This window comes from Pipistrellus hanaki (assembly GCF_964339955.1).
Source record: "Pipistrellus hanaki genome assembly, chromosome: 5".
In the NCBI taxonomy this organism is placed as follows: domain Eukaryota; kingdom Metazoa; phylum Chordata; class Mammalia; order Chiroptera; family Vespertilionidae; genus Pipistrellus; species Pipistrellus hanaki.
The window spans coordinates 69,943,662-69,970,057 of record NC_140507.1 but is presented as its reverse complement, the minus strand read 5'-3'; the positions used below and the strand labels follow the sequence as shown (position 1 = coordinate 69,970,057).

The 26,396-nt window shown below is 54.1% G+C and overlaps 2 protein-coding genes across 3 annotated transcripts in view; both read right to left on the bottom strand.

Annotated features, from left to right (window-relative positions):
* The window catches only part of HCN2 (hyperpolarization activated cyclic nucleotide gated potassium and sodium channel 2), a gene marked incomplete at its 5' end in the record, with an annotated part of 32,018 nt that extends 27,468 nt beyond the window's left edge, over positions 1-4,550 (bottom strand). The window contains one exon of the mRNA XM_084886381.1: positions 3,907-4,550. Within this exon, the coding sequence (XP_084742507.1) occupies positions 3,907-4,550 (644 nt within the window). The remainder of the gene's footprint in view (positions 1-3,906) is intronic.
* Positions 1-20,905, bottom strand: part of BSG (basigin (Ok blood group)) — a 126,725-nt gene extending 105,820 nt beyond the window's left edge. Inside the window, exons 1-8 of one of the 2 annotated variants that reach the window (XM_084886484.1) lie at positions 20,699-20,905; positions 15,026-15,179; positions 14,263-14,348; positions 13,971-14,107; positions 13,626-13,899; positions 12,885-12,909; positions 12,655-12,732; positions 11,781-12,573 (exon numbers count right to left, since the gene is read on the bottom strand). In XM_084886484.1, the coding sequence (XP_084742610.1) occupies positions 12,672-12,732; positions 12,885-12,909; positions 13,626-13,899; positions 13,971-14,107; positions 14,263-14,348; positions 15,026-15,179; positions 20,699-20,765 (804 nt within the window). In that variant the 5' untranslated portion in view covers positions 20,766-20,905 and the 3' untranslated portion in view covers positions 11,781-12,573; positions 12,655-12,671. Of the gene's footprint in view, positions 1-11,780; positions 12,574-12,654; positions 12,733-12,884; positions 12,910-13,625; positions 13,900-13,970; positions 14,108-14,262; positions 14,349-15,025; positions 15,180-20,698 lie in introns of those variants that run through there. The other variant, XM_084886485.1, reaches the window with a different exon arrangement.
* Positions 20,906-26,396: the final 5,491 nt, after the last annotated feature.

Below are 26,396 nucleotides of genomic sequence, written 5' to 3'. Positions count from 1 at the left end.
GGGCACCCGCTATGGCAGGGATCTCTACAGACCCTCTTGCCCATGGTGGGGGACCGAGGGGCCGGTAGACAACCCCAAGGGAAAAGGCAGCAGGCACAACGCAGGTGGGAACAGCAGGTGCACGTGCTGAACGGGGTCCGGGGGGAAGCGGCTTGTGAATGGGAGCTGGAAACCAGGGGAGCTGGGGGGAGGCAGGGCACCAGCTTGTACAAAGGCCATCCTTCCACAGGAAGGAGAGGAGGACAGTGTGGGATCTGAGGCCGGGCGCGATGCTGGCATAGCTGTGAGAGCCAGACACCCCCTTCTGCTCCTACCACCACCACCTCACATTTGGGGAAACTGAGCTGGGAGCTCCAGAGAGGACTCAGGACAGCGATAGACGCACAGGGGCTGGAGGAAGACACCCTCCGCAGTGCCTCCTGGCGGAGCGGCCTCCCTCTGTGAACGCCTCCTCCCTGGACACGCCACGCAGCCCTCACAGGAGGGGGCACTGCCAGGGCTCTGCCAGGACACCAAACAGTCACTGTCCTGTTCTCGGTACCAGGCAAGTGCCAGGCCGGGTGCAGGGATGGGCTCCACTGGCAGGCAAAGGAGTCACAGCTCAAGGAGGTGGAGACTCTGTGGCCCAGGCCCAGGCGGGACCCTGCGGGCTGCTCAGGAGGGAACCCCCGCCTCACCGCCCCAATTCCCACTCAAAATCAGGAATGGTGAGCAGATAGGGAGGGACACCCCGGAAGTGGTATCTGCATCTTCAGGGTTTGAGGGACAAGGAAGCCAACGGGGAAAAGTGGATCCAGACAGGCCCCTCCCCACAGCTCCCTGAACTGTTTGTTTTGTTAATCCTCTCCCCACGATTTTCCATTGATTTTTAGAGAGAGTGGAAGGGAGGGAGATGGAGATAGAGATAGAGATAGAGATAGAGATAGAGATAGAAACATCAAAATGAGAGAGAGAGAGAGAGAGAGAGAGAGAGAGAGAGAGAGAGAGAGAGAGAAAGAGAGAGAGAGACAGACAGACATTGATTGGTTGCCTCCCACACTCACCTGACCCAGCTGGGATCAAATCTGCAACCCAGGTCCGTGACCGGGAATTGAACTTACAGCCCTTCCTTGCGAGGGACAATGCTCTAACCCAGTGGTCGGCAAACTGCGGCTCTTGAGCCACATGCGGCTCTTTGAGTTTTTAGCAAAGGCCAGCTTGAAGTACTCTAATTAAGTTAATAACAATGTACCTACCTATATAGTTTTAAAAATTTGGCTCTCAAAAGAAATCTCAACCGTTGTACTGTTGATATTTGGCTCTGTTGCCTAATGAGTTCGCCGACCACTGCTCAGACCACTTAGCTCCCAATGTCTTGATCAATCCCCAGAAAGCCTTCTCCTCCCATGACTTCTTGGCCTGTATGCCTCATGGCCAGAGGCCAGGCTGCCCAGCAGTCAAGAACATGGATGGGCCAGTCTGCCTGGGTGTAGATACCTGATCTGTCCTTGACTAGCTGTGCAGCTTTGGGCAAGTGACTTCACCTCTCTGTGCCCCACCTTTCTTGTATGTGAAATGCAGGCAGCTGCAGCACCTCGCACAGCTGATGTGAGGACGGAATGAATATTCCTAAGGTGCTCCCACAGCACCTGGCCCAGGCGGGGCTCAGGAAGAATTGTTTTGGTGACGTGCTTGGAGTCTGTCTCGTATTGAATCAGAGGTTCTAGATGTGGCAACGTTCTGAAAGCTGGGGGGCTGGGGAGGTCCTGCTGCACCCCAGCTTGGCAGCAGCATAAGTTTTTCTTTTTCTTTTCTTTTTTGTTTTTAGTTTTGTTGTTGTTGTTGTTTGTTTCAAGTATTACATATAGTAGGACATATATCTCCTTTCCCCCCCCACTGACCTTCCCCCAGTCTTCCCTACCTAAGTTTTTAAAAAATATATTCTATTGACTTTTTACAGAGAGGAAGAGAGAGAGATAGAGAGTTAGAAACATCGATGAGAGAAACATCGATCAGCTGCCTCTTGCACACCCCCTACTGGGGATGTGCCCACAACCAATACATGCCCCTGACCAGAATAGAACCTGGGACCTTTCAGTCTGCAGGCCGACGCTCTATCCACTGATCCAAACCAGTTTCGGCCCTACCTAAGTTTTTCTGTGGCTCCCCTAGTCCCAGCTACAGGCTACCCTCCACTTGCTCGTTCTATTTTATAATTATCTAATCAGCCCAGACCTCATGGCCTGCCCAGGATCCCACAGGCAACTGTGCTCAAGGGACACAGGCTGGGGAGCCCAACTGCTCCTCCCAGCACCCCTCAACCACACCCCACACTACCCCTTCTGAGAAGACAGGAAGCCCAGGACCACCTGAGTGCTGGAGGGATGAGGAAACGGTCACTTTCTGCAGCCACCTCTCCCTGCCTTCCATGTCCTCAGGGCACTGTCTCAGCCAGCTGGCCCCAGCTCCCCCTTTTCACAGACTGGGACATGACCCTTCACAGCTGAGACCCCAGCTCTCCCAGCCTGTACCACCTACAAAGGAATGCGGAGCCCCCGTGCAGGTCAAGACCATCCAGATGCATACCCTCTGGGCTGCCCCTCAGCCCCCTACCCTTCACCCCTCCACAGCCTCTCTCAAAACTCAAGCCACTGGTTAAGGCTATAGTCACTTCACAGGGAAGGGCTGAGGGCTGAGGAGTCGAAACCCCAGACTTTCTCCCAGCCTTGTCCCAGATTTGTGTGCCCCTGGGCTTCCCCAGTTGTCAAGTGGAGACCTGGGACACGGGGACGTGGCGGGGAGGTGGAGAACCTCTGTGGGGAGGGAGCTCTGGCAGGAGGGCTGGGAGCCGGGCTGGGGTGCTGTCCGTGGTGCTGAAATCGCGCCTTTCCTGAGAGCTGGGCTGGGAGGCCTGGAAGCGTCCCGCATGGACCCCACTCGCGAACACAACTTCACACACACGGTGCACACAACTCACAAACACTGCCCACCGGTGCACGCCCACCCGGGCACACGCACACACACCCCTCCATTTCCCCCTAACACATCCCAGTGACCCACCACACAGACACACCCCTAGGAACACGCTCCTCCTCACTCCTCCGCCCACGCCCCCAGGACCCCCGCCCCCCAGTCACATGCTCGTGATCACACACAAGGTCTGCAGTGTCCATGCTCGCAGGCCACAGAGCACAAGCCAAGGAACAAGAACAGCAACAACACAGGTCTTGTAGGGCGGCCCTAGGATTCCTCTTGGCTGCAAAAGGGATAGTAGGAGGGCACGGTGGTGACCCTGCGCCTAACCTCGCTCTGAGCCTTTCCACGCATCAATCAACCGGTTTTATCCATAACATCTACACACCCACTGAGACATGTGCCTACCACCCAGAGGCTGGGCGGCTCAGAGAAGACAGCCGGGAGACCCGGGATGCTCAGCGCCCCCTCCTCGCGCAACACCCAGGCTCGGGACGGGACGCGCCTCCCAGGGGCGTGCAGCGCAGGTGGAAATCGTGGAGCGGGCCGTGTCCGCTTAACCCTCTCTCTGCCGGCCTTTCCGAGGCGCGTCCTTCCAGGGCGCACTTCCTTCCTCCTTCCTTCCGCTCTGCCGCCTCCCCGGCGCTCACGTTCCCCTCTATTCGTCCTCTCCGTCCCTCCGCGCCCAGACCCTAGTTTTGCGGCTGTGACGTGCACCCTCCCGGCGGGGCTGGGGATGTGTGGGTGCGTGAGAGGGCGCGCCCCTCCCGGGGCCCCTCCAAGGGCGGAGCCTCTCGCGCGCCCAGGTCCTTCCAGCCGGGTCCCGGACGCGCCCGAGGTCACCGAGGGGCCCCGAGGTCAACCGCGGGGCGACCGCCCCGCCCTCGGGAGACACTCCAAGGACGACAGCCCCGGCGCTTCCGCCCGCCCGCCCGCCCCTCCCGGGGGCAGTACCTGAAGTCGCTGTACGGGTGGATGATCCAGGCCCCCGCCGACTTGACGCGCTCCTGCTCGCGCTCCACAGCCTTCTGGCTGCCGAACATCCGCAGCGAGAACTTGTTGACGCCCGGCTGCAGGAGCGCGCCGAACTGGCGCTGCATGAAGCTGGCCTGGCTGCCGCGCGGCTCGCCTCCCGGGCCCGCCTCCTCGCTGCCCGCCTCGTCCGCCGGGCCGGGCCCCGGAGCCGGGCCGGACGCGGGCCCCGCCGCTGCCCCGCGGCATGAGAACGACACCTTGGGCCCCCGCGCCGGGCCCTCGGGCCCCGCGGGGCTGCACTGCGGCTCGCCGCGCCCGCACTCGCCGTTGGGGCTGCCCTTGGCCGTGCTCGCCGCGCCCGGGGTGCCCGGGCGGCCGCACGAGCTGTCGCGGCTGCGGAGCCGGGCCCGAGGGCCGCTCTCGTCCGCCGCCTCCGGGGGCGCCGCCTCGGTGCGGGGCGGCTGCTGGAGGGGCGCGGGCCCGGCGCCAGGAGGGGGCGCGGGCGGCGGCGGGGGCGCCGGCTGCTGCTGGGGGGGCGCGGGCGGCGGCGGCGGCGGCGGCCCCGGCGCGGGGGTCGCGCCCGGGCTCTCCCCAGGCCGCCCGCCGCCCCCGCGCGCGTCCATGGCGAGGCGGCGCCGGGCAGTGCGGAGCGGAGCCGCCGCCGCCGCCGCTGGCCGGAGCCCGAGGGAGGGGGAGGCGGGGGCGGGGCGGGGCGGAGTCGCGTGGGGTGGAGCCTGGCTCGCAGGGGCTGGGCAGGGGCGGGAATCCCGCCTCCGCCCGTGTGCGCGCCGGGAAACTGAGGCCGCGCGCCGGGGACGGCCCAAGGTCACGCGGCCCCGAGCCCTGAAAGACCGGCCCGGGTATCTTCCCAGAAGTGGAAACCGAGCCCCGCGGAACGGCAGGACGCGCTCAAGGTCACCGAGCCCAGCCACGGGGCCTGAACCTCTGCACGCGACCTTGGCCTTGGCTTTCTCCTCTTTCTTCCCAGAGCACCCGGCGGGGCGGCGACCGTTACCGGCGGGACGCGAAGTGGGGCGTTCCCGCGCCAGCCTCTTTCCTTTCTTTGGGTTTGAAGATTTCCATAAGAAAAGGCTGTCTTTAAAGGCGAGGAGAGCCTTGCTTGTTCACTTGAGGGCCCCCTCCAGGGAGAATGTGTTATGTCATAACTTATGTGGGAAGGGGCAAAGTGGGGTCAATGCCGCTGTTCTCACGCCTCAGTCGCCCCTTCCCCCCACCTTCTGCATATAAGGAAACTGAGGCCGATAGGAAGGGCGCTGGTGACTCACACCCTCACACAGGGTCCTAAATCACAGTGGAACACAGTGTGAATTTAGTGGGCATTTAAATTTTTACTTACTGATTTTAGAGAGAAAAGCATCACTTTGTTGTTCCACTTATTTATGCATTAATCTGTTGATTCTTGCTCTAACTAGGGATCAAACCGAAACCTTGGTGTGTAGGGACAATGCTCTAATCAACTGAGCTACTCAGCCGGGACAAAATTAGTGGGCTTTAAAATCAGTGTGTCTCAGTGGTTGGGCGTTGACCTATGGACCAGGAGGTCACATTCAATTCCTGCTTGGGTGCATGCCCGGATTGCAGGCTCAATCCCTGATCCCCGGTGTGGGGTGAGCAGTTGGCGGCAGATTGGTGGTTCTCTCTTAATCATTCTTATCCTCCTCTCCCTTCCTTTCTGAAATAAATAATAATAATAATTAAAAACAAACAAACAGGCCCTCGCTCAGTGCATAGAGCATCGGCCTGCAGACTGAAGGGTCCCCTGGGTTCAGTCCAATCAAGGGCACATGCCTTGGGTTGTGGGCTCCGTCCCCAGTAGGGGACGTGCAGGAGGCAGCCAATCAATGATTTTCTCTCTCCCTCTCCCTTCCTCTCTGAAGTCAATAAAAATATATTTTAAAAGAATCGGAAGTCCCAGAACCTGCTATCCCTTCCCTCCAGATGCCCAATTACTCTGCCCCAGACAGGCCGCTAGCCTCCAGCCCACCCCTCTGCCTCCAGCTCCGAGAAGGCACCTGAGGTTCTGTTTCTGAGGCTGGAGCCAAGTTGGTGTTAGGTGACAGGGGGCCAGGCCCAGGACTCTGTCCTTCGCCCCTCCCCTGTTTCCCCCAGCTCAACCAGGGTGTCATGAGGAGGATGGAGATAGCTAGATATGGACACAAAGGAAAGACGGAGGAAAAGGAGGGGTCTCAAAGAATGGGAGGAACACCCCAGCCTAGGACACAGGAGCCCTGACCTCCGGGGACCCTCCAGCCTTCATGGCACTTTTCAGACTGATGTCATATTGGGTGCCTCCACCCCCCAGGATGTCAGGGCCATGAGAGTGGAGATGTGACTTGTCCCTGCACATTTGGACAATGGGTGAGCTGAGCTAGGCCGTCTCTTGCCTCCGTCAGGCTGCCCTGAGCCCTGGGAATTCTTACACCTTCACCGGGGACCACCTCTGTGCTGCCCTCAGCCAGACCCTGGGGAGGCAGGCAGGGCCACTGTCTGTCCAGAGGCAGCAAGAGAGGCTGGGCAGACTTGGCAGGGCCAGGCTGTGCGCCCCCCCGCCCCCCAAGGCAGATGTGTGTTCCCGCTGAAGGGGGATCTTTTATGTGCGCCCTGGGAAGATGTCAGTCTGGGCAAGCCGCCAGGACCCCTGGGGTTGGTTGCTGAGTAGGGAAGTGAACTTGGTGCAGACCAGCCTGAGGACCCACCACGCCTGGCAGCCGGAGAGGCAGACCTGCAACTGCTTCCTAGGGACCTGGGATAGAGCCGCAAGTCAAAGGACTCTGGGGCCTACAGGTTCCAGCCTCTCTCTGAGCCTGTAGTTTTGTCCCCAAGTCCCGGTGACTCCTCCACGGAGTACAGGTTCCACCCTGGGTTGGGCTGCTACCAGCCTCCGGCATCTCTCCCACTCTCTCACTCACTCATTCATTGAATGCACTCACTCACTCATTCATTCATTTTTAAATATTTATTAAGCATCTGATCAGGGGCTGACAGTTGAGAGGGGAACGCAGATAATTAATATTATAAACATATGTTTAGTAAATATAGTGTTCTTTTTTTAAAAAAAATATATATTTTATTGATTTTACACAGAGAGGAATTGAGAGGGATAGAGAGTTAGAAACGTCGATGAGAGAGAAACATCGACCAGCTGCCTCCTGCACTCCCCCACACCGGGGATGTGCCCACAACCAAGGTACATGCCCTTGATCGGAATCGAACCTGGAACCTTTCAGTCCACAGACCGACGCTCTACCACTGAGCCAAACCGGCTTCGGCCATAGTGTTCTTTTTTAATAAACACTTTATTTTTAAAATATATTTTATTGCTTTTTTACAGAGAGGAAGGGAGTGGGATAGAGAGTCAGAAACCTCGATGAGAGAGAAACATCGATCAGCTGCCTCCTGCACACCCTTCACTGGGGACATGCCCGCAACCAAGGCACATGCCTTTGACCAGAATTGAACCTGCGACCTTTTAGTCGGCAGGCCGACACTCTATCCACCAAGCAAAACCGGTCTGGGCTTAAACATTTTACATATATATTTAATATATATGTATTTTCTTAAATAAATTTTTATTGTTCATATTATTACAAATGTTCCTTTTTCCCCCCCCTCCATTGCTCTCCTCCACCAGGTTCCCACCCCACCCTCTGCCCTTTCCCCACCCCCCATTGTCCTCATCCATAGGTGCACAATTTATGTTCAGTCTCTTCCCGCATCCCCCTCTCTCCTTTTCCCCATACATACATAACTATACTAATAAAAGGGTAACATGCTAATTAGGGCAGATGTCTCCCAGACATCCGTCTGGACAGAGCCACAGTGGCTGGCAATGACAGCAGTAGCGGGTGATGGGGCAGCGCCTTCTCCTGATCAACCTGGTTGCCTCCTGCAGAGGGAGCCAGACTGCAGCTTAGGCCTGCTCCCCAGGAAGAGTGGACCTAAGCCATCAGTAGGACATCCCCTGAGGGATGATTGTGCAGGCAAGCCTCGGATGGCAGCTGGACACCTGAGGTGCAGGCAAGCCTCTGACGGTGGCTGCCCAACCTCCTAGGACCACCAGAGGCTCAGGTAACCATCAGTAGGACATCCCCTGAGGGCTCCTGGACTGTGAGGGTGGGCAGGCCGAGCTGAGGGACTCCCCTCCAGTGCATGAATTTTCGAGCATCGGGCCTCTAGTATATATATATATATGTTTTATTGATTTCAGAGGAAGGGAGAGGGAGAGAAATGAAAACATCAATGACAGAATCATTGATTGGTGCCTCCTGCATGCCCCTTACTGGGGATCGAGCTTGAAACCTGGGCATGTGCTCTTGACTGGAATTGAACCCAAGAACTTTCAGTGTGCAGGCCAACACGCTTTCCACTGAGCCACCGGTTAGGGCACCATATTGTCCTTTAGAAGCTATTAAGAGCCATGAAAGGGGTAAGGAAGGTGTGTGGTGTGATGTCCAGAGGCCCCAGGTGGTGCTGTCTGAATGAAGACCTGGAGGAAGAGTGGCAGACGGCCTGTGTAAAGGCCTGACGCAGGTGTGCCTGCCTTGTGTGGGAAGGGATATTGAGGACCGAGGGCAGTGGTTCTCAACCTTCCTAATGCCATGACCCTTTATTACAGTTCCTCATGTTGTGGTGACCCCCAACCATAACATTATTTTTGTTGCTACTTCATAACTAATTTTTGCTATTGTTATGAGTCGTAATGTAAATATCTGTGTTTTCCGATGGTCTTAGGCGATCCTGCTAGTGGTTGCGACCCACAGGTTGAGTTTACAATGGTCTAAGTTTATAATGGTCTGTTGCCTAAATCGGCTCCTGACTCCCCAGTAGCTTTGAAAGGAGCCCGTCTCCCCCACCATCCAGAGCTCTGGGCCACAGGCCTCCGCACACTGAGACTCCAACAGGCCCCAGGCCATTACTCTATTGTTCCCCTCCCTCGAGGCCACCCCACAGCACTGGTCATGACCTCAGCCACCACTTCACACCCCCTCAGCAGCTGGGGCAGGCCCAGATCCAAAGCCCTAAAGTCCGTAGTTTAGGGACCAGTGAGGAGCCCTGGAGTTTAAGTTTCAAGAGCTACCTGGAAATCCATGGCCACACTCAAGAAATACTGAATGGCTGGCCAGCCATGCATGGCAGGACTGGGACCACACGTCCACCTCTAGGAAGGGGAGTGGCATGTCTAAACACCACTGTGCAGGACAGCGCCTTGGTGTCCACCCCAAGAGGCAAGTGCAACCCTCCCGGGGCCTCAGTCTGCACCACGGGGTGGGGTCTCCAGTCAGTTGTGCTTAGGACTCACTGGGCTTCCTTTCCCTGCTGAGCTCACTGCCCCCAGAACCTCTGCTGGGGGCCAGGAGGGGTGGGAGGCCCAGTCTGACAGCCCTTTGTTTCAGGTAGAGGCACTCTTAGGGTCATGGCACCAGATGGGGGTTGACGCAGAGGCTCAGGGAGGGCCCACAGAGGCCTCCACCAGCCCCTGTGCTCACCGTGTCACAGAGAAGCAGATGGAACATTTCAAAGCAGTCTGGGGGATGGGCTCCTGTTCCTCTGACAGCCCCTCTACCCTGAGCAGGCAGACCCGGAGACCTTGGTTCCAGAACCCTCCAAGCACTTGCCAAAGATGTTCTCATAAATCCAGACGTGGCTGCTTGGATTTCTCCATCTCACTCCCGGGGAAACTGAGGTAAGTTCAGTGAGTTGTCACCAAGAACACCCCGTGGTGGCACAGGGCTGCTTGCTGGGTGTGAGGAAAGGGACCCCAGGTGGTGCTGTCTGGCAGTTATGCTGCCTCTTTTCCCAACACCGGAAAAAGCTGCTGGCCCAGTTGCTAATTATGTTTATTTTCTATGTGCACAGAAGTGGACGGCGACCTACACACCATGAGCACATCTCTCCCTGGAGGAAGGATGCTTTATGCAACCTGCCGAGGAGGCAGAGTCCTGCTCACCTCTCCATGCTATACCCTCCATCTGCTGCTCTGTGCTCCACAAAAATCACATCTGACCCCACGGCACTGGTCATCTTTTATTTAAAAACAATTTTTAAAGTCATTTTAAAATTGATTTTAGAAAAGGAATGGCGCGAGGTGGAGGGAGCCATTGATGTGAGAAACATTGATTGGTTGCCTCCCATACTCCCAACCAGGAATCAAACCTGCAACCGAGGCATGTACCCCAAGTCCACCCCCCTCTGGTGCACAGGTCAATGCTCCAACGAGCCACCCAACTAGAGCAGCACTGCCCATCTTGAAGAACCCAGTCCAGCTGCCTCATCCGACCCAAAGCAAGCACCCACTCAAGCCCCGAGTTGGATAGGCTGACCAGGAGGCCTAGCCAAGCCATCCCTAGTGAGGGGTCAGCCCTTCCCACCGGACCTCAGGCCTCTCCAAAGACTGCTCTGCCCCATGTATATTATTGGTGCCAACCAATGTTGCTGAGCATGAGTAGGCATGTGTAACAATGGGCCACAGAATTTAAAGTGGTGGGTTCCCAGGGACCCCTGGGCTCAGGGAGGTTGGCATTCAGGTGTGTCCAGCGGGAAGGCACACAGGACCAAGCAGTAAAAACAAGGGGCTCTCACCAGACTGGTGTGGCTCAGTGGTTGGGCATCAACCCATAAATCAAGAGGTTGCTGGTTGGATGCCAGATCAGGGCACATACCTGGTTTGTGGGCTGGATGCCCAGCAGGGGGGCATGCAGGAGGCAGCGAATAGATGTTGTTTCTCTCTTAATAATGTTTCGATCTCTCCCTTCCTCAATAAAATAAAAAACAAGGGGCTTTGTGAATTTACTTCCCTGGCCCATCCCACTCAACAGTGTGCAAGTGGCACCCTCTGGTGGTGGCCAGAGGATAGGGCCTGGCAGGGACAGTCCCCAATAATCGGGCTTCGGTTTTCTGTGAAATAAAGGGTGACTTTTCCCAGGCTGTGGGGTGCAGGACAAACAGGGTGAGGGATCCTTTAAAGAACCTTCTATTCTCTCCCCCCACCTCCAGAAGCTTGGGGAAATCAGACTGGTAGCTGGCAGCTGTGTGGCCTCAGTGAAGTGCCTGGTCAGTGGATGGGCACCTGGTGGCTGGTGGGCATAGCCGGTTGTTTCAGCTTTGTGGCAGTTACGCTGCCCCTTTTCCCAACACCGGAAAAAGCCTGCTTCTCTGGAGATCCAGGAAGAGCTGGTCCAATGCTCCCCACAATCCTCACCCAGACCTGCTTCCAGTCCGAGCCCGTGTCCAGTTCCCTAGGTGTGGAAATGGGTTTAGCCTGGACAAGCTCTTTCCCCTCTTAGACTCAGTTTCCCCACTATACCAGGTGGGAGCCCATATGGTACCTGCTAGTCCAGGGTTCAGTGAGGCTGTCCCTCCTGTGACCCCCTGCTCCTTGGCCCTTCAACCTGTCCATACCTCCCCACCTGTTGGGGTGCCGTCTGGATGAGCAGGCCCCCCTTCTTGCTTTCTAGGCCTAAGCCCTCTTCAGCTGCAACAGTCCCAGGAGGCCAGGCTGCACCAGCCACACAGGACGGGAGAGTAAAGGCTGCCTATCCGACTGGGGAGCCAGGGGGAAGGATCCCAGGAATTGCCCAGGGCCTCTAAAACCTAGTGACCACTCATTCCACTCAGACCTAGTACGGGCCCCCCATGGTTCTGTAGCTGCCCACCCCTCCTTTTACCCCTTATCCAAGGAACAAAGCTCCCAATCCAAGTGCTCAGCTTCATTCCACCCTGAACTGTCCGGCCCTTACGTGCACTGCAACCTCTAGGTCTCAGTACAGCTTAGCGCTTGCCCCGTGAACTCTCCCGGTAAGATTCAGGACAGGCACAGACAGGAGCCAGGCGAGGAAGAGGTGGGTCAGCCTTTATTGGTGAGCAGGCAGGTGGGGTTGGGGGCTCCCACGTAAGTCAGGATGCTATGAAGGAAGAAACCCCAGGCCCAACTGGGGAGGGGCTCTCTTCAGTCACCATGGGCACAGATGCGAATGGGACTGTTACAGCAACTCCCACCCATGATGGTCACCCAGACCCCCCTCCTCCGGCGGGGGGATGGCAGGAGCAGGGAGGGGGATACTCTGAGGGGTGGCCATGAAGTCAGGCTGTACCAGGTCACATAGACCTGCAGTGATGTGACGGGGCTTGCTTCAGGCAGGCAGGACACCAGGCATTGTGACCTGTGACCTCCTGAAGAGGGCAGTGAAGTGGCAGAAAGCAGCCGCAGGAGGTGAGCTGTGGAGGGAGGCGTCTCAGGGAAAAGCCAGTCTGCCCTCCACAGCCCCGGCAGATGGACTAGAGGCTAGATTAAATGCCCAGGGGACACCAAGAGTAGGGTTGGGGGTGCAAGGAAGGAACAAGGAAGGGATAGGCAGGGGACAGCAGGGGCTTCCCACAGAACCTCGCAGCTCCCCTGGAGTGCTCTTAAAATTAAAAAACAAAACCCCTAAGGAATGGAATTCTACATAGAGGAAACCCTAGCTTAGCTTCTTTTAAAAATAAGAGAAAACATGTGATTTGAGTCAACAGTGTGGTCTACTTTGCAGGGTAGGTTTCCTTTAAGGGGAGAGGACTTGGAATGGTGTGAACACCTGGACCACCAGGCTCCTCTGGACAGCAGCTCAGCCTGCGCAGACTCCTCACTGCCTGCAGGAAGGAAGGAAGGGCACTCAGACGCCAGCTCTGGCAGGGCGGGAGCCCTCGCTCGCACCCTGCCACGCTCCTCACCTCACTCATTTGCTCACTCAGTTGGCGTTCCTCTGGCGAACGTTCTTGTCTTTGTCATTCATGTTCCCGCTGCTCTTCCTGGGGACAGGAGGGGGCTTTTCAGTGCTCAGGAGGACAAGACAGCTGCCCCCACCCCCAGTCACAGATGGAGGGGCATCCAGGGCAGCAGCTCCTCCAATCCTGCCACACCACCTCCCCATTCCCCCACGCTCAGCCAGGCCAGGACTCACAGTGGAGCAGAGCCCATGTCTTCATCTGTGCAGGCGCGCAGCCAAGCCATGTGAAAGAGAAGAACAGGTGTCAAACGTGGTTCCTGTGCTGCAGGGACTGGTCATGGGGGTGGCAGTCCATCCCTGGGACCTGTACCCTCAAAATGAGCTATGGGGTCAGCCCCAGGGCCTCCGGAGCCCTGCCTGCTCTCCTTGTCCACCTGCAGGGAGGCATGCGGATGCCCTCACCTGGCCAGGGCGGCTCAGGTTTCCTGAGCCTCATCAGGTAGTCACGGCCTTGCTTGGCCCTGGCCCTAGGACCCAAGCAGCTGATGTGAGGGAAGGCTAAGCAACTGAGGGCAGATGCTCCCTAGAGGACACCTGCTAGCAGCCAAGTGAGGCTGTGGAGGCAGCAGGTCCCAGCCTCAGAAGGTGGGGCAGGAGGCCCTGGCTGGGTAGCTCAGTTGGTTAAAGCATATGCCAAGGTTGCAGGTTCAATCCCCAGTCAAGGCACATACAAGAATCAACCAATCAATGCATAAATAAGTGGAACAGCAAATTGATGTTTCTCTCTCTGAAATAAATAAAAATAAATAAAAAATAAATAAATAAGGTAGAGCAGCTCCTGAGAAGCCTGGGGACCTGACCCCGACCTGTAAGAGGGGTCTGTCCCTCAACCCAAGCGCTCTCCACCACACAGCATTTCAGGATGGTGTCCAAGTCCCCTGCAGGTGGGGAGTCGAGGGAGTGGGGCAAGCTCACCATCCAGGACCTGGTCTGGCTTCCGCCGCTTCTCATAGATGAAGATGATGGTGACAAGCACGAGCACCTCAGCCACGATCCCCAGGAAGGGCCAGAGGGCAGCGAGGCGGTTGCGTACACGCAGGGTGATGACGGCCTGGTCAGTGCCCTCTGTGTTGGTGCCATTGCAGGCATACACGCCAGGGTCTGCCTCCAGGACTAGATTCTGGATATGCAACTCCGTCTTGGTCTCCGAGGACACCACCAACTTGTCCGTGGACACGTTGTTGAAAACCTGGGGACAGGCAGACCTTGTAGGGCAGAGGCCCAGGCCTTTGCCCCACCCGAGGCCGGTGCAGCCCTCACCTCGATCTCATCGCCCTTTATCTTGTACCACACCCATTGGGTAACTGGGGGGAAAGACTCAGACTTGCAGGCCAGCACAACTGTCTCTCCTTCAGTGGCATGCTCGGACTTCTTCACAGCCTTAATCTTGGGGGGGCCTGGTGGGGAGCAGAGCACAGTGGAGCCTGAGTCCCACAGCCTGGAGGAGCCGACCCTCCTTCAGTGTGCGGGCTCCTCTCATCCAGGAATGGATGAGCCTGCCCCTTCCAAGTGCTCTGGGGCCACAAAGCCGCTCCCCTTCACGTTCACTCACCCTTCACATTCACGCTGGTGGTTCTGTCCGTAGGTTTCGAGAGGAAGGTGCAGGAGTACTGTCCCGGGCTTTCGAGTGTGTCGACCCTGCAGACAGATGCAGCCGTGAGTTGACCCTCTACTGGTGACCCTGTGGGGCCAGAACAGGCCTCAGAGGTCATGATCAGGAGATCCTGCAGGAGGGCACATACTGACCATATCCCATCGAGAAGGGAGGTGATTTTGGGGATGGTAGATGGGTCTGACCCCACTCCTGACCTGGCACCCAAACCAATGGGCTTCTGTACTGTGACTCTAGAAGCCCATAAACAGAGCTCAGTGTTTCCAGAGCTGGCTTGGGCCCAGTTAAGACAAGGCTTCAACTTGGGCAGCCTTGAGTGCCCAAGACCTTAATAAACGGGGAACACAGGGGTTCCAGGCTGAGGGGAACTCATGTAGGGCCCCCCTCCCCTTCAGCGCCTGGAAGAAAAAGAAAGGGTCACGGAGGCCGTGAGGTCTGGCAGCTACTGGTCTCCCCCTGGCTCCTGAGTTTTTCACAGCTGAGGGACATGAACAGAGCTTGTATCTAACATCTGTCTAAAGTGAGCCCACGGGTCACAGCCTTCATTCCCGCTGACCACACGGCTGTTATCAGCGAGACCACATCAGAGCAAACAGGGCAACAGGGGCCCCAGAGTGAAGCCAGCTCCCTGAAAGGAGGCCCACCCTCCTCTGCCAGGACCGGCGGGACATGGGGCCTGGCTGCTTCCATGGGCCTCACGCACTCGAACTGTGTTGTCAGTTCGGCCTCCGAGTCCTCCTGCAGCACCTTGTCCCCTTTCATCCAGCGGTGTCCCAGGATGGCAGTGTCACTGGAGTCCAAGGTGCAGGTGAGGCGTGTTTTGGAGCCATCATCAAATGTGGAAGTCGAGATATTGCCTGTGTGGCCAAAGGAGAGATTAGCCAAGGGATCAGGGCCCGCAGCTAATTCACAGTGGCTCCTCCACTCACAGCCTTTGTAACAGGCCTGAGTCACATGGGCATGTTCAGGAAGGCTGCCTCCTACAGAATTAACGGGCTTTGGTGTGACGGGCTGCTGGGCAGGATGCAGGGCTAATGCAGGTTTTGCCACAGAGACATGGATCTCAGGCGTGGGAACAGAGACCAATACCCACCCCGGGTCCCAACTTGTGGGTCCAGACCAGCATAGATCCCAATTTCCTTGAAGCTCAAGAGTTCCCACAGCCCACTCACAACAGCCACAAAACCCTGTACAGGAGACAATATGTTGTCCTGTCCAGGACACTGAGGGTGGATTCAAATCGAGTAAAGGCCCTTCAACTCGATTTCCAACTAGGCAAATGTTCCCATTAGTTTCATATAGTCTCTTGAAGAATCGAAATGTGAAAATCACTAGGAATCCGAAAGGGAGAAGCAAAGAGACGGGAGGTGAGCCGGGAGAACTCCTCTTCAGGGCCCAGCCCTCCCAGTGTTCAGATAAAAAGCCAGGCAGGTGTTCCACGGACCGGAAGTTGAGGGTGAGGGAAATGGAGACCTCTGAGGGCAGGCCTGCCACTGCCCAGCCATGCCACCATTGGTGAGGCGGCGAGCACACCCATGTCCACACCAGAGCCCTGTCCCTGCGTTAGGACAGGCGCTGTGGGGACACCCGCCCACCATCACAGGGTCCAGGCACCACAGGGCTGTCCACACTGGCCTCCATTTGTCTTCTTTGGAATCACTTCAAAGCAGAGCTTTACTCAGAGTATGTTTTTCCAGAATGGTCACCCACAGGCTGGAACCTGGAGGTGTCCTTGATTGTCCTCTGCATGCACCCCGACTGGGGCCGGTGATTGAGCCTACAACTGAGTATGTGCCCTTGACCAGAATCGAACCCAAGAACCTTCAGTCTACGGCCAATGATCCAAACTGGCTAGGTTTTTTTTTTTTTTTTTTTTTTTTAATGATTTACTTTTAGAGAGAAAGAGTGAGGGAGAGGAGAAACATCTATGTGAGAGCAGAACATCAGCTGTCTCCTGCACGCCCCCTACTGGGGATTGAGCCTTCAACCTGCACATTGACCCGGTCATCAAACCAGCAACCTTCTGGTGCTCAGGGCGAGGCACGTCTTCTAAAGCTCCAGTGGCGCAATCGGCTAGCGCGCGGTACTTATAAAGCCATGCCCACAGGACTGAGCAAACAAACCCAGCCACTGTCTGCAACGAGCTTCTTTTCCTTGTAGTTTGTGGGGAGAAGCCTGTGGTATAAAGCGAGGCAAAAAAAAAAAAAAAAAAAGCAGAATACGAGACTATATTTGAACAACTTCTGCTCAGAGTCAACCATTCCAGAAAAGCAGTTACAAGAAACCCAGCAGTCCAGCAGCCATTCAGCAGGTCTGCTCCCCCTGGACACCTGCTTCCTCACTGGGGACACAGAGTGACTTTTTAGAGCAAAACTGTGAAATCACAGAACAAAACACATGAAACTGGGCAGAATTGCTAAGATAGTGACCCCTATCTGAATAGTTATCTTAGCTGTCTGGAACTCAGCAACACTATAAATTGATTCCTTGGGCAGCAAACCTCTGGCTCAGGCCTCATACTGCCATCTGGAGGGAAATGACAGGAAAGGTGTTCTGCATCCATGGACACAGCTCCTCACTATGGAAGCAAAGCGTGCTCAGCTCACCCATCCACAGACAGGCCGGGTTAGTCACTAAGAAAGTTAAACCTCAAGCTATGGTCAGTGTGCTCAGTGTTAGAGCATCAGCCTGGGCACCAAAGGTCACAGGTTCCATTACCAACCCCAATCGGGCATGTGTGGGAGGCAACCAATTGATGTGTCTTTCTTACATTGATGTTTCTCTCTCCTCTCTCTCTCTCCCTCTCTCTCTCTCTCTCTCTCTCTCTCTCTCTCTCTCTCTCTCTCTCTTCTATTATCTTTAAAATCAATGGGAAAAATGTTAATCCCGGATGATTAACATAAGAAAAATAAACCTCAAAACCCACAGGGCAGTAGGAAAGCTTTATTCAAGAGACATTAAAGCTGTAATGTCTGACATGACCCATGGGCAGCTGAGATGAGCATGCCCTGAGGGTGCAGTACTGGGTACCTGCACTGGGTCCCAGGGCAATAGCTAGGGGCCTGGCACTTATGTACTCAGCGGGCTATTGGCACCCCCATTCTGTTCCACTGCGAACTTGACACATGCAGACCCAGCTGCCCAGCTGTTTCCAGTCTGGGAGGATGGTGGCCTGCCTGTGAACAGGACACATGCACAGCCAGTCCTCCTGACCCACCACTGGCCACCTGCTGGCTCTTTCTTTAAAAGAGGACACGGTGATTCAGAATTCCAGGCAAGCAGGGATGAAGCAAAAAGTTCAACAGCCAACCCCAAAGCCCCAGGGACAAGTGGGCCTTCAGGTCTCCCCACCTGCGTTGGCCTAAAAGCAACCCTCAGGACTCAGGACAGGCAGTTACAACCAGACAGGGGTGTGAAGCTAGAAGCCCCACTGCCACACTTCTTAGGAATCAAAATTTCCAAGATTATAAAACAAGCAGCTATATGAAAAGCTGGGAGCAGTCAGGAGAGGACAAGGAATTGAGGAATTGAGGACAAGGCAGCCCTACTCTGACAGACCTGCCTCTCTCTACAGTAGAGCTGGGACCCCCATCTGTGCTCTCATTCCCTCACCCGGGAGCTGCTAGAAAGGAGGTCAGTCAGATCTTGTCCCAGCGGCACCTGCCTCCCTGTAGGAGAATGAGGTGGCTCAAAAGCGAGCCTAAAGCCCCTTAGGCAGACACCCCTGCTCCAGCCTGAGGGCCGTGTACAGCTGGGGACCAAGGCCCACTGGGCCATCTGCCAGCCTTCCCGCCATGCTACCACATCCATCCGCAATGGAGCCACAACACTCCCAGGGGGACTCGGGGGCGGGGGGGGGGGGGGGGGGGGTATCTTAGGCATTACAAGGATTGTTGCACTACCCAGGGTCACCACACACACAGACCTACTGCTATAAGTGATGCCAAAACCTGTGATTAAAATATCACTGGGACAGGGCCATTAGGAAAAATAGTCTCAAAGGTTCCTGTGCAGGGTGGGGAAGGGGGTGGGGGTGGAGGGGATTGAGCAATGTTGGAGAAAGGGTGAAAAACAAATCCTCTGGCAACCCCTGACCAAACCCAGTGCCCAGGTGACTTGGGGGAAGCACCCCTAGAATTCACAGGGAGAAGAGGCAGGAGCCTGCACCCTTAGAACACTAGGAGACCAGGGAGAGAAGAGTGAAAACTCCATTCTGTGATTCTGGCCCCGTGACCGTAACCCACGTTCTCAAGTAAAGTCACCTTCATCTAAAAACAGCCACCCTCCTCCGTGCCCACTCGGCAGCCAGGCCGGGGCGTGAAGCCAGGCAGGCCTCGTGGTAAACAGCCAAGGAACTTGCAGGATGAGACAAGGCACCCGCCCTCTCCACACCCATGGCAGCAGGCAGGGCTCAGCTAGGAGCCAAGAATGTTTCAGGGGTACGGGCCGCGGCTCCTCACCTCTCCCTTCCATCCTCAGGAAGCAGCTCCAGCTCCCTTCACCCGAGGCTCAGAGAGGCCAAGTCCTCAGCCCAAGGGCCCTCCCACCCAGTCTGGCAACACTCCAGGGTTCTAGGTCATCTCAGAGAGGCAGGATAATCGACCCAGGGCCTCGGGGGACAGGGAGGTGCTGGTGCTGATGCTCAGGTCAAGGAACCTGTTCCGGGCAGAGCCCCCAAAGCATTTCTGGGGCGCTGACCTGGCCGAGAGAGTCAGTCACTTCCAGGCAGGAAAAGGACACGTGGTGCCGTCCTCTGAAGGCTTTCAGACCTTCCCAAGACACCCTGGGAAAGGGGAGCTGTCCAAAGTGAGAGGACAACACAGGGAGGAGTCCCAGGGGGGGCAGACTCAGGCCAATGTGCAAGAACAGCTCCAAAGATGCACAAATGGCACAGACCCGCTTGGCTTCCTGGCTGGGGCTCAGAAGCTCTAAGGAGAGAGGCACAGACGTAGGAACTGTGCTCCCAGCAGACGAGCCCACAGGGGCTTCCAGCCACTGGCTGTCCGCAGCCATCGAGGGACACTTCCAAAGGGCTCACGCTGCCAAATGCAGCTGTGTGTCCTCCCAGTTCACTTGTCTACAGGTCCCCGAGTCCTTCCAGAGAGTGCTGGCAGGAAGACAGGCCCTCACCCAGAAGCATCCAATAAATGGCTATTTGGATTCTAATGAAGACAAAAGAGGCGACTGACACCATAAAATAGATCAGGAACAACCAGTGAAGCTTCTACTAGAGGCAGTCTCTCTGGGCTCCTGCCCAGGACAGCTGACCAGCCTCTCAGAGCCCAACAGGTCCTGCCTCCCCACAAGAGCCCCAGACCATTCCTGGTCTGCACTTTGTTCCCTACATTCTGGCCGCTATAAATCTTTAACCCAGAACCAAGTGGGAAGTCTTTATCCGGGTGAAAAAAACATCTCTATCAGGCCTTCCCCTGGAAAACTCTACCTCAGTCCATTTCTCATGAGCATCCAAACCACACACCTGTCACCCCCAGGAAAAGCTCTAACATCTAACGACGGATGATATTCGGCAAAAACTCTCTCCACTTCCTGCTCTTTTCTAGAGGCCGGGACGACCTTACGGTGACCTTGGAAAATCCCCCCTCCCTCCACGGCTACTCCACCCCTGTAAAGGGAGGGAGGAGGACTTAGCCGCTTTATCAGTGCCGAGAAATCAGAAAAACAGACAGCAGAACCTGTTGGCTTTCTACCAGGGTTTGAACTTAAAGTGTCTGTGCGAATACCAGGAGCCGGGGCATATCCGGAGCAAGTCTCAGAACTAAATCCCATCAAGAATGACAATCCCTGCCAAACCCCGGAGCCGCCTGACTCCGGGGCGCTCACATGCATTCGCTTCCAGCGACCACTTAGGAACAACAGCCTGCTTTCCAGAGGAGAGCCAAGGCTCCGGGGAGGCCAGGGAGCCAGCCCCCCGCCGCACCCCTCGCCCCAGCACACCCGGGCGGGGGCCCACCCTCAGGCTACCTCCCCAGGCTCCTGGGCTCCCGTTCAAAGGAGATTGTAAGACCCAGCCGGATGGTCCGTTTCCTGCAGGGAGCGTAAGGGAGGGGACGCCTCCAGAATTCCTCCCGAAGGGGCCAGGCCACTCCCGGACCCCGTCCCTCCCCCAGGCTGTCGGAAATCTAGGACTTCCCCTCCAGGGATCTCCCTGGTCTGATCTCAGTCCCCTTAGTCAAGGTTTCCCCACACACCATCCCGGCGGGGAGTCCCCAGGGTGCCTCCCAACACCTGGTGCCTGCTGAGCCCGGTACTCCCGCCCTCGGAGCTCTCCGGGTATCGCCTTCCGCCCCGGCCGCAGAACCCAAGAGGCCGAGCCCGCGCCCGCCTGCGACGCTTGCCCGCCCATCCCAGTCCTCACCGGCCCCGGAGCCGCGTTCGACGCCCAGCAGGACGAGCCCCAGAACCACCAGTTGTGCCACCGCCATTTCGCCGCCGTCCCCGTCGCCAACCGCCGCCCGCGGCGCTTTAAGAACCCGGAAGGCGGGCCGGGCCGGGGTGTACAGGGAGGAGCCGTCTGCGCACGCGTGCAGACGCACGTACTCACGCACGCCCGGGCGGGCCCGCAAATCCGCTCTACGTAAGGGTGGAGGTCGCGTCACGTGACCGTCCAGGGGCCACGCCCTGCGAGCTGGGGTGTGGCTGCCTCGCTAGGAAACGGGGGCGGGGCCTTCGTTTGTCCAGAAAGTGTTTTTTTTGTTTAAACAAATTCACATTTTATTTACGTCGAAATAAACTGTACAAAATTGACTTTCTTCACCAAAAATAACAGCAATATTTTCTGTATTATTCCTAGATAAAGTACAAAACACATTTTTGTAGGTTGTCTAGGTTTTGCTTATAAATCAAGACGAGGCAGTAGATATAATCATGGAAAAAGACAGAATAAAAAAGACCAATCTGTTGTCAGTATCCATGGCCTCTGATCCTGTCTTGACCATGAAACAGAAGTGTTCAACATATACTTGCTAAAAAGCTTATGAAGATATAGGCTCAACAAAGGAATGTAAACAGCAACACCCAGATGTGGAACAATGGCAGGTTCTTCCTTCAATGTTTAACAGTAACTTGTTTAAGATTATCGAATAAAGACAAAATCTATACTGAAATCCTTGTTTGGAAAGCTCACGTTTCTTTCACTATCTGATAATTTAACTGTTTATTACAGATTTTTAATAGCATACTTAAAACTCTTGCTATTCAAAGGTTAGTCATGAGCTTCATTGTAAAATTTTATGAAATGTATTACCCCCCATACCTTCTCAAAATTGATTTCTTCAAAGAACTGGTAACTCAATACCCAACAACTGGATCCACAGTGATAATAAATGTTATGTCTAAAATGACAACTAAAACAATTCCAAAGTGCCATTAGCAGAGATCACGCAGAAGTGCAATGTGGCACTTTCAACGCTACCCTCTGGAAGAACAGTTAGTTCTCCAAAGCATGAGAGTTCAAATGGGCCATTTAAACAGTCAGATTATCCATGGCTAATGTATTCAAGATATTCAGTGATTAAGTGGCCTACATGTATTTTATAGCTTTTCTATGTTTTCAAATTTCCTAGATTTTTTTCAATATCAAATATAAGAGAACCCATTTTAAAAGTCTCTCAGGTATTTTCGATAGTTTCCGAATTATCTGTAGGAAGCTCTGATTTATTTGTATAGAGCAGTGTTTTTCAACCTTTTTTGGGCAAAGGCACACTTGTTTCATGAAAAAAATCACGAGGCACACCACCATTAGAAAATGTTAAAAAATTTAACTCTGTGCCTATATTGACTATATATAAAGTAATTCTCTTGAATAGGAATCAAATAAACACAAAGAAAGTATTTTATAATTACTTTATTATGAAATATTAAGTAAACAAAATAGTGAAAAATTATAAAATTCTTGTCTTGTCTGCACCTACGGCACACCAGGCAACATCTCGCGGCACACTAGTGTGCCGCGGAACAGCGGTTGAAAAACACTGGTATAGAGTTTGATATATGTGTCCACCATTAAATCCAAATCATGTTTTATATCAAAATTTATGTTAAGCAAAGCTAAGTTACTTGATAACTAAACTGTGACTGTAGTTGAAATGCTCAGTCTATAGCCTGTGTATTTCACCGCACTCCAAAAAACACACAAGGCATTAAGGGAGGCCCTCTGGGTCCCTGTGAGCAAGTGGGATAAGTCCTCTGGCTGGGACTGCCAGAGTTAGTGAAAACACCTTGAAGGCAGTTAGAAGTTGAATTTTAGGTAAAAAAAAAAAAATGAGTCATTTATTAATGGGACTGTGCCATGCAATATTTGGAGATAGTGATGCAAGGAAAGTATTCTTTATTTATCTAACATTCACTATTTAGTTGAAATTCAAATGTAACTGTCAGTCCTGTATTTTGTCTGGAAAATACAGGAGTTCCCAGTGTTTTTCAACAAACACTTTAAAAAGTTACAAAATAGCCGAAACCGGTTTGGCTCAATGGATAGAGCGTGGGCTTGGGGACTGAAAGGTCCAGGGTTCGATTCTGGTCAAGGGCATGTGCCTTGGTTGCGGGCATATCCCCGGTGGGGGGTGTGCAGGAGGCAGCTGATCGATGACTCTCTCCCATCGATGTTTCTAACTCTCTATCTCTCTCCCTTCCTCTCTGTACAAAATTAATAAAATATATATTAAAAAAAAAAAGTTACAAAATAGCGGGGCTGGTGTGGCTCCGTGGTTGAGCATCAACCTATGAACTGGTCATGGTTCAATTCTGTGGACGAAAGGAGCCACATGCTAACTTGACAAGCTCAGGGGAGGCCTGTGTGGCAGACTTGCAAACTCAGAGACCTAAAATAACAAAAGATGGTTTGAAAATTAAATATTGAACTACAGACAGATTATGGTGGGTAGTCATGTCCTAGGGCCTAGGACTTAGGCCGATATTTTCCCTGACAAAGATCAACTCCCTCCCTCCCTCTCCCTCTCCCTCACTCTCCCTCCTTTCCTTCTCTTCCCTCCCTTCTCTCTCTCTCTCTCTCTCTCTCTCTCTCTCTCTCTCTCTCTCTCTCTGTTGTCCTCAAGTGAAGATTAAAAGAACAAATAAGCCAAAATCGGTGTGGCTCAGTGGATAGAGCATTGGCCTGCAGACTGAAGGGTCTTGGGTTCGATTCCGATCAAGGGCATGTACCTTGGTTGTGGGCACATCCCCAGTAGGTGGTATGCAGGAGGCAGCTGATCGATGTTTCTCTCATCGATGTTTCTTTTTTCTTTTTTTAAATATATATATATATATATATATATATATATATATATATATATATATTTTTTTTTTTAAATATATTTTATTGATATTTTACAGAGAGGAGGAAGGGAGAGAGATAGGGAGCTAGAAACGTCGATGAGAGAGAAACATCGACCAGCTGCCTCTTGCACACTCCCCACCAGGGATGTGCCCGCAACCAAGGTACATGCCCTTGACCGGAATCGAACCCGGGACCTTTCAGTCCACTGAGCCAAACCGATCTCGGCTCATCAATGTTTCTAACTCTCTATCCCTCTCTCCTCCTCTCTGTAAAATAATCAATAAAAAAAATACATATATATATTTTTTTTAAAAAAAGAACAAATAAATAAAAATTTAAAAAGCAGATAATAAGTGTTGGAGAAGGTGAAGAAACTAGAGCCTTCATTCATTGCTGTGGGAATGCAGAATGGTGGAACTGATGAAAAATACCCCAACAGTTAAACACACAATTATTGCCCTGGTCAGGGCCAGTTGGCTCATTTATTGGAGCATGGTCCCGTATACCAAAAAGGTTCCAGGTTCGATTCCCAGTTAGGACACATACCTAGGTTGTGGGTTTGATCCATGGTTGGGGAGTGTACCAGAGGCAACCTATGAATGATATCTCTTCTTCCTCTCTCTAAAGTCAATAAAACATACCCTCAGGTGAGTATTAAAACACAAACAGCCAAGCCAGCATAGCTCAGTGGTGCAGCTTCAACCTATGAACCAGTAGTCCACGGTTTGATTCCTGGTTCTGGTTAGGGCTATTGCCCGCATTGCAGGCTTAATCCCCAGTGTGGGGCGTGCAGAAGGCAGCCAATCAATGATTTTCTCTCATCATTGATGTTTCTATTTCTCTCCCCTCTCCCTTCCTCTCTGAAATCTATACACTGAGTGGCAAGATTATTATGATCTCTGAATGTATAATAATCTGGCCACTCAGTGTATATCCTATATAATAAAAGGCTAGTATGCAAATTGTCCCCTTGACCAGGAGTGTGACCAGCAGGCAGGCTGGCCAACCGCCCATGTCCCCTCCCCCTGGCCAGGCTGGCTGAACCCCACCCATGCATGGGGCCTCTAAAAAAAAAAAATATATATATATATAGTGGCCAGATTATTATGCATTCAGAGTATATATATGTATGTATAGTATATATATAAAAGGCTAATATGCAAAGTGTCCCCTCAGGAGTTCAACAGGAGAATGAGTTTGATTGCTCTATATGATTGACCACCAGGGGGCAGTGTGGAACATGGGTGTGATGGGGACAGAGGTGCCGTGAGAATGCAGGGTATTTGCCCAGCTTGCTCTCTCACTCCCCCTGCTACTCTCCCCTGGGGTTCCAGGGCTGGCACGCAGGGGAAGCCCCCACACACTCAGGTGCCAGTGAGGAGCCTGCCTCACACCCGCACTGTATCTTCAGAGGAAGCTGGGCCGCAGCCGCAGGGACCGCAGGGGCCAGTTGGGCTCCCTATGGATTTGTGTAGGAGCCAGTCTGTGAGGCCAGCCTGGCTTTTGCGTGGCACTGCTGGGTGGCCCAGGGGCCCACACTGTTCCCCAGCCAGCGGCATCAGCCACAATTTAAAAATAATTTCAGACTTTGCAAGTCTCCATGTGGGGACCCGAGTGCTCAGGTGCTGCCCAGGGCCCAGAGGTCAGCTGGGACCTGCCCTTTCACATCAGACACTCGTGCTTCGATCACTGGCCAGGCCTAGGGACCACACTGTGCATGAATTTCATGCACTGGGCCTCTAGTCAATAATCTATACTAATAAAAGCCTAAGTGACACTCACACATGACATCATCACAAGATGGCCCCCACAAGATGGCCACACTCACAGAGGAGGTGGTCCTGGCAGAGGAGGGGGGTTGCAGCAGGGGAGGGCAGTTGTGGGTGATCAGGGTGGCAGGAAAGCAGTTAGGCATCAATCAGGCTGGCAGGGGAGCAGTTAGGGGGTGATCAGGCAGGCAGGCAAGCGGTTAGGAGCCAGCGGTCCCAGATTGTGAGAGGGTGCAGGTCGGGCTGAGGGACACCCCCACCCACATGCATGAATTTCATGCACTGGGTCACTAATAATAATAAAAATAAAATGGAAAAACTATTCTCAGGTCTCAGGTGAACATGGACAACAACAAAAAAGGGTGGCCCTGGCAGCCCATCCATGTTTCTCTCTTACATCAGTGTTTCTCTCTCTCTCTCTCTGAAATCAATAAAAACATATCTTTAGGTAAGGATTAAAAAAAATAATAAGGTGATGTAAGGGGGCTGCTTTGCATAAGGGGTTAGGCAGTTTCTTGCTGTCAATGACAAGTGAGGTGACGTAAGAATGAGGAGGAGGTGGGAGCCATGGGCAGGAGTGAGTGGTAGTCTGACAGCAGTCTGTCAGGTGGGGGAGGCAGCATTCAGGGAGGAGGCTGGGCAGGGCATGTGGAGTCCCAGCTACAGAGGACATTCGAGGAAAAGGCTGGAAGGATGTAGCAGACAGGCCACAACCAGCTGACGATGGGACTGTCGGGTGAGAATCCCCCTCAGTAAGAGAAGCCACAAGGCACAGCGAGTGTGATTCAATCAGTGAGCACCAACCAGAAGCCCCAGGCTTAACAAGGCCGCGAGGCCGCACAGACGGGGGTCGAGGGCTACGTGCAGAAAGAGGGAGGAAGACAGCCAGCTGGCTTCAAAACCCCTACAGCCGCGGAGGTGGAATTTCTCCTAGCCTGCCCTCCCGAGGCCGAGGCCGGGCTGAGGCAGCTCTCGTGGGAAATAGCCTTTGCTTTTGTTTTCAAAATAAA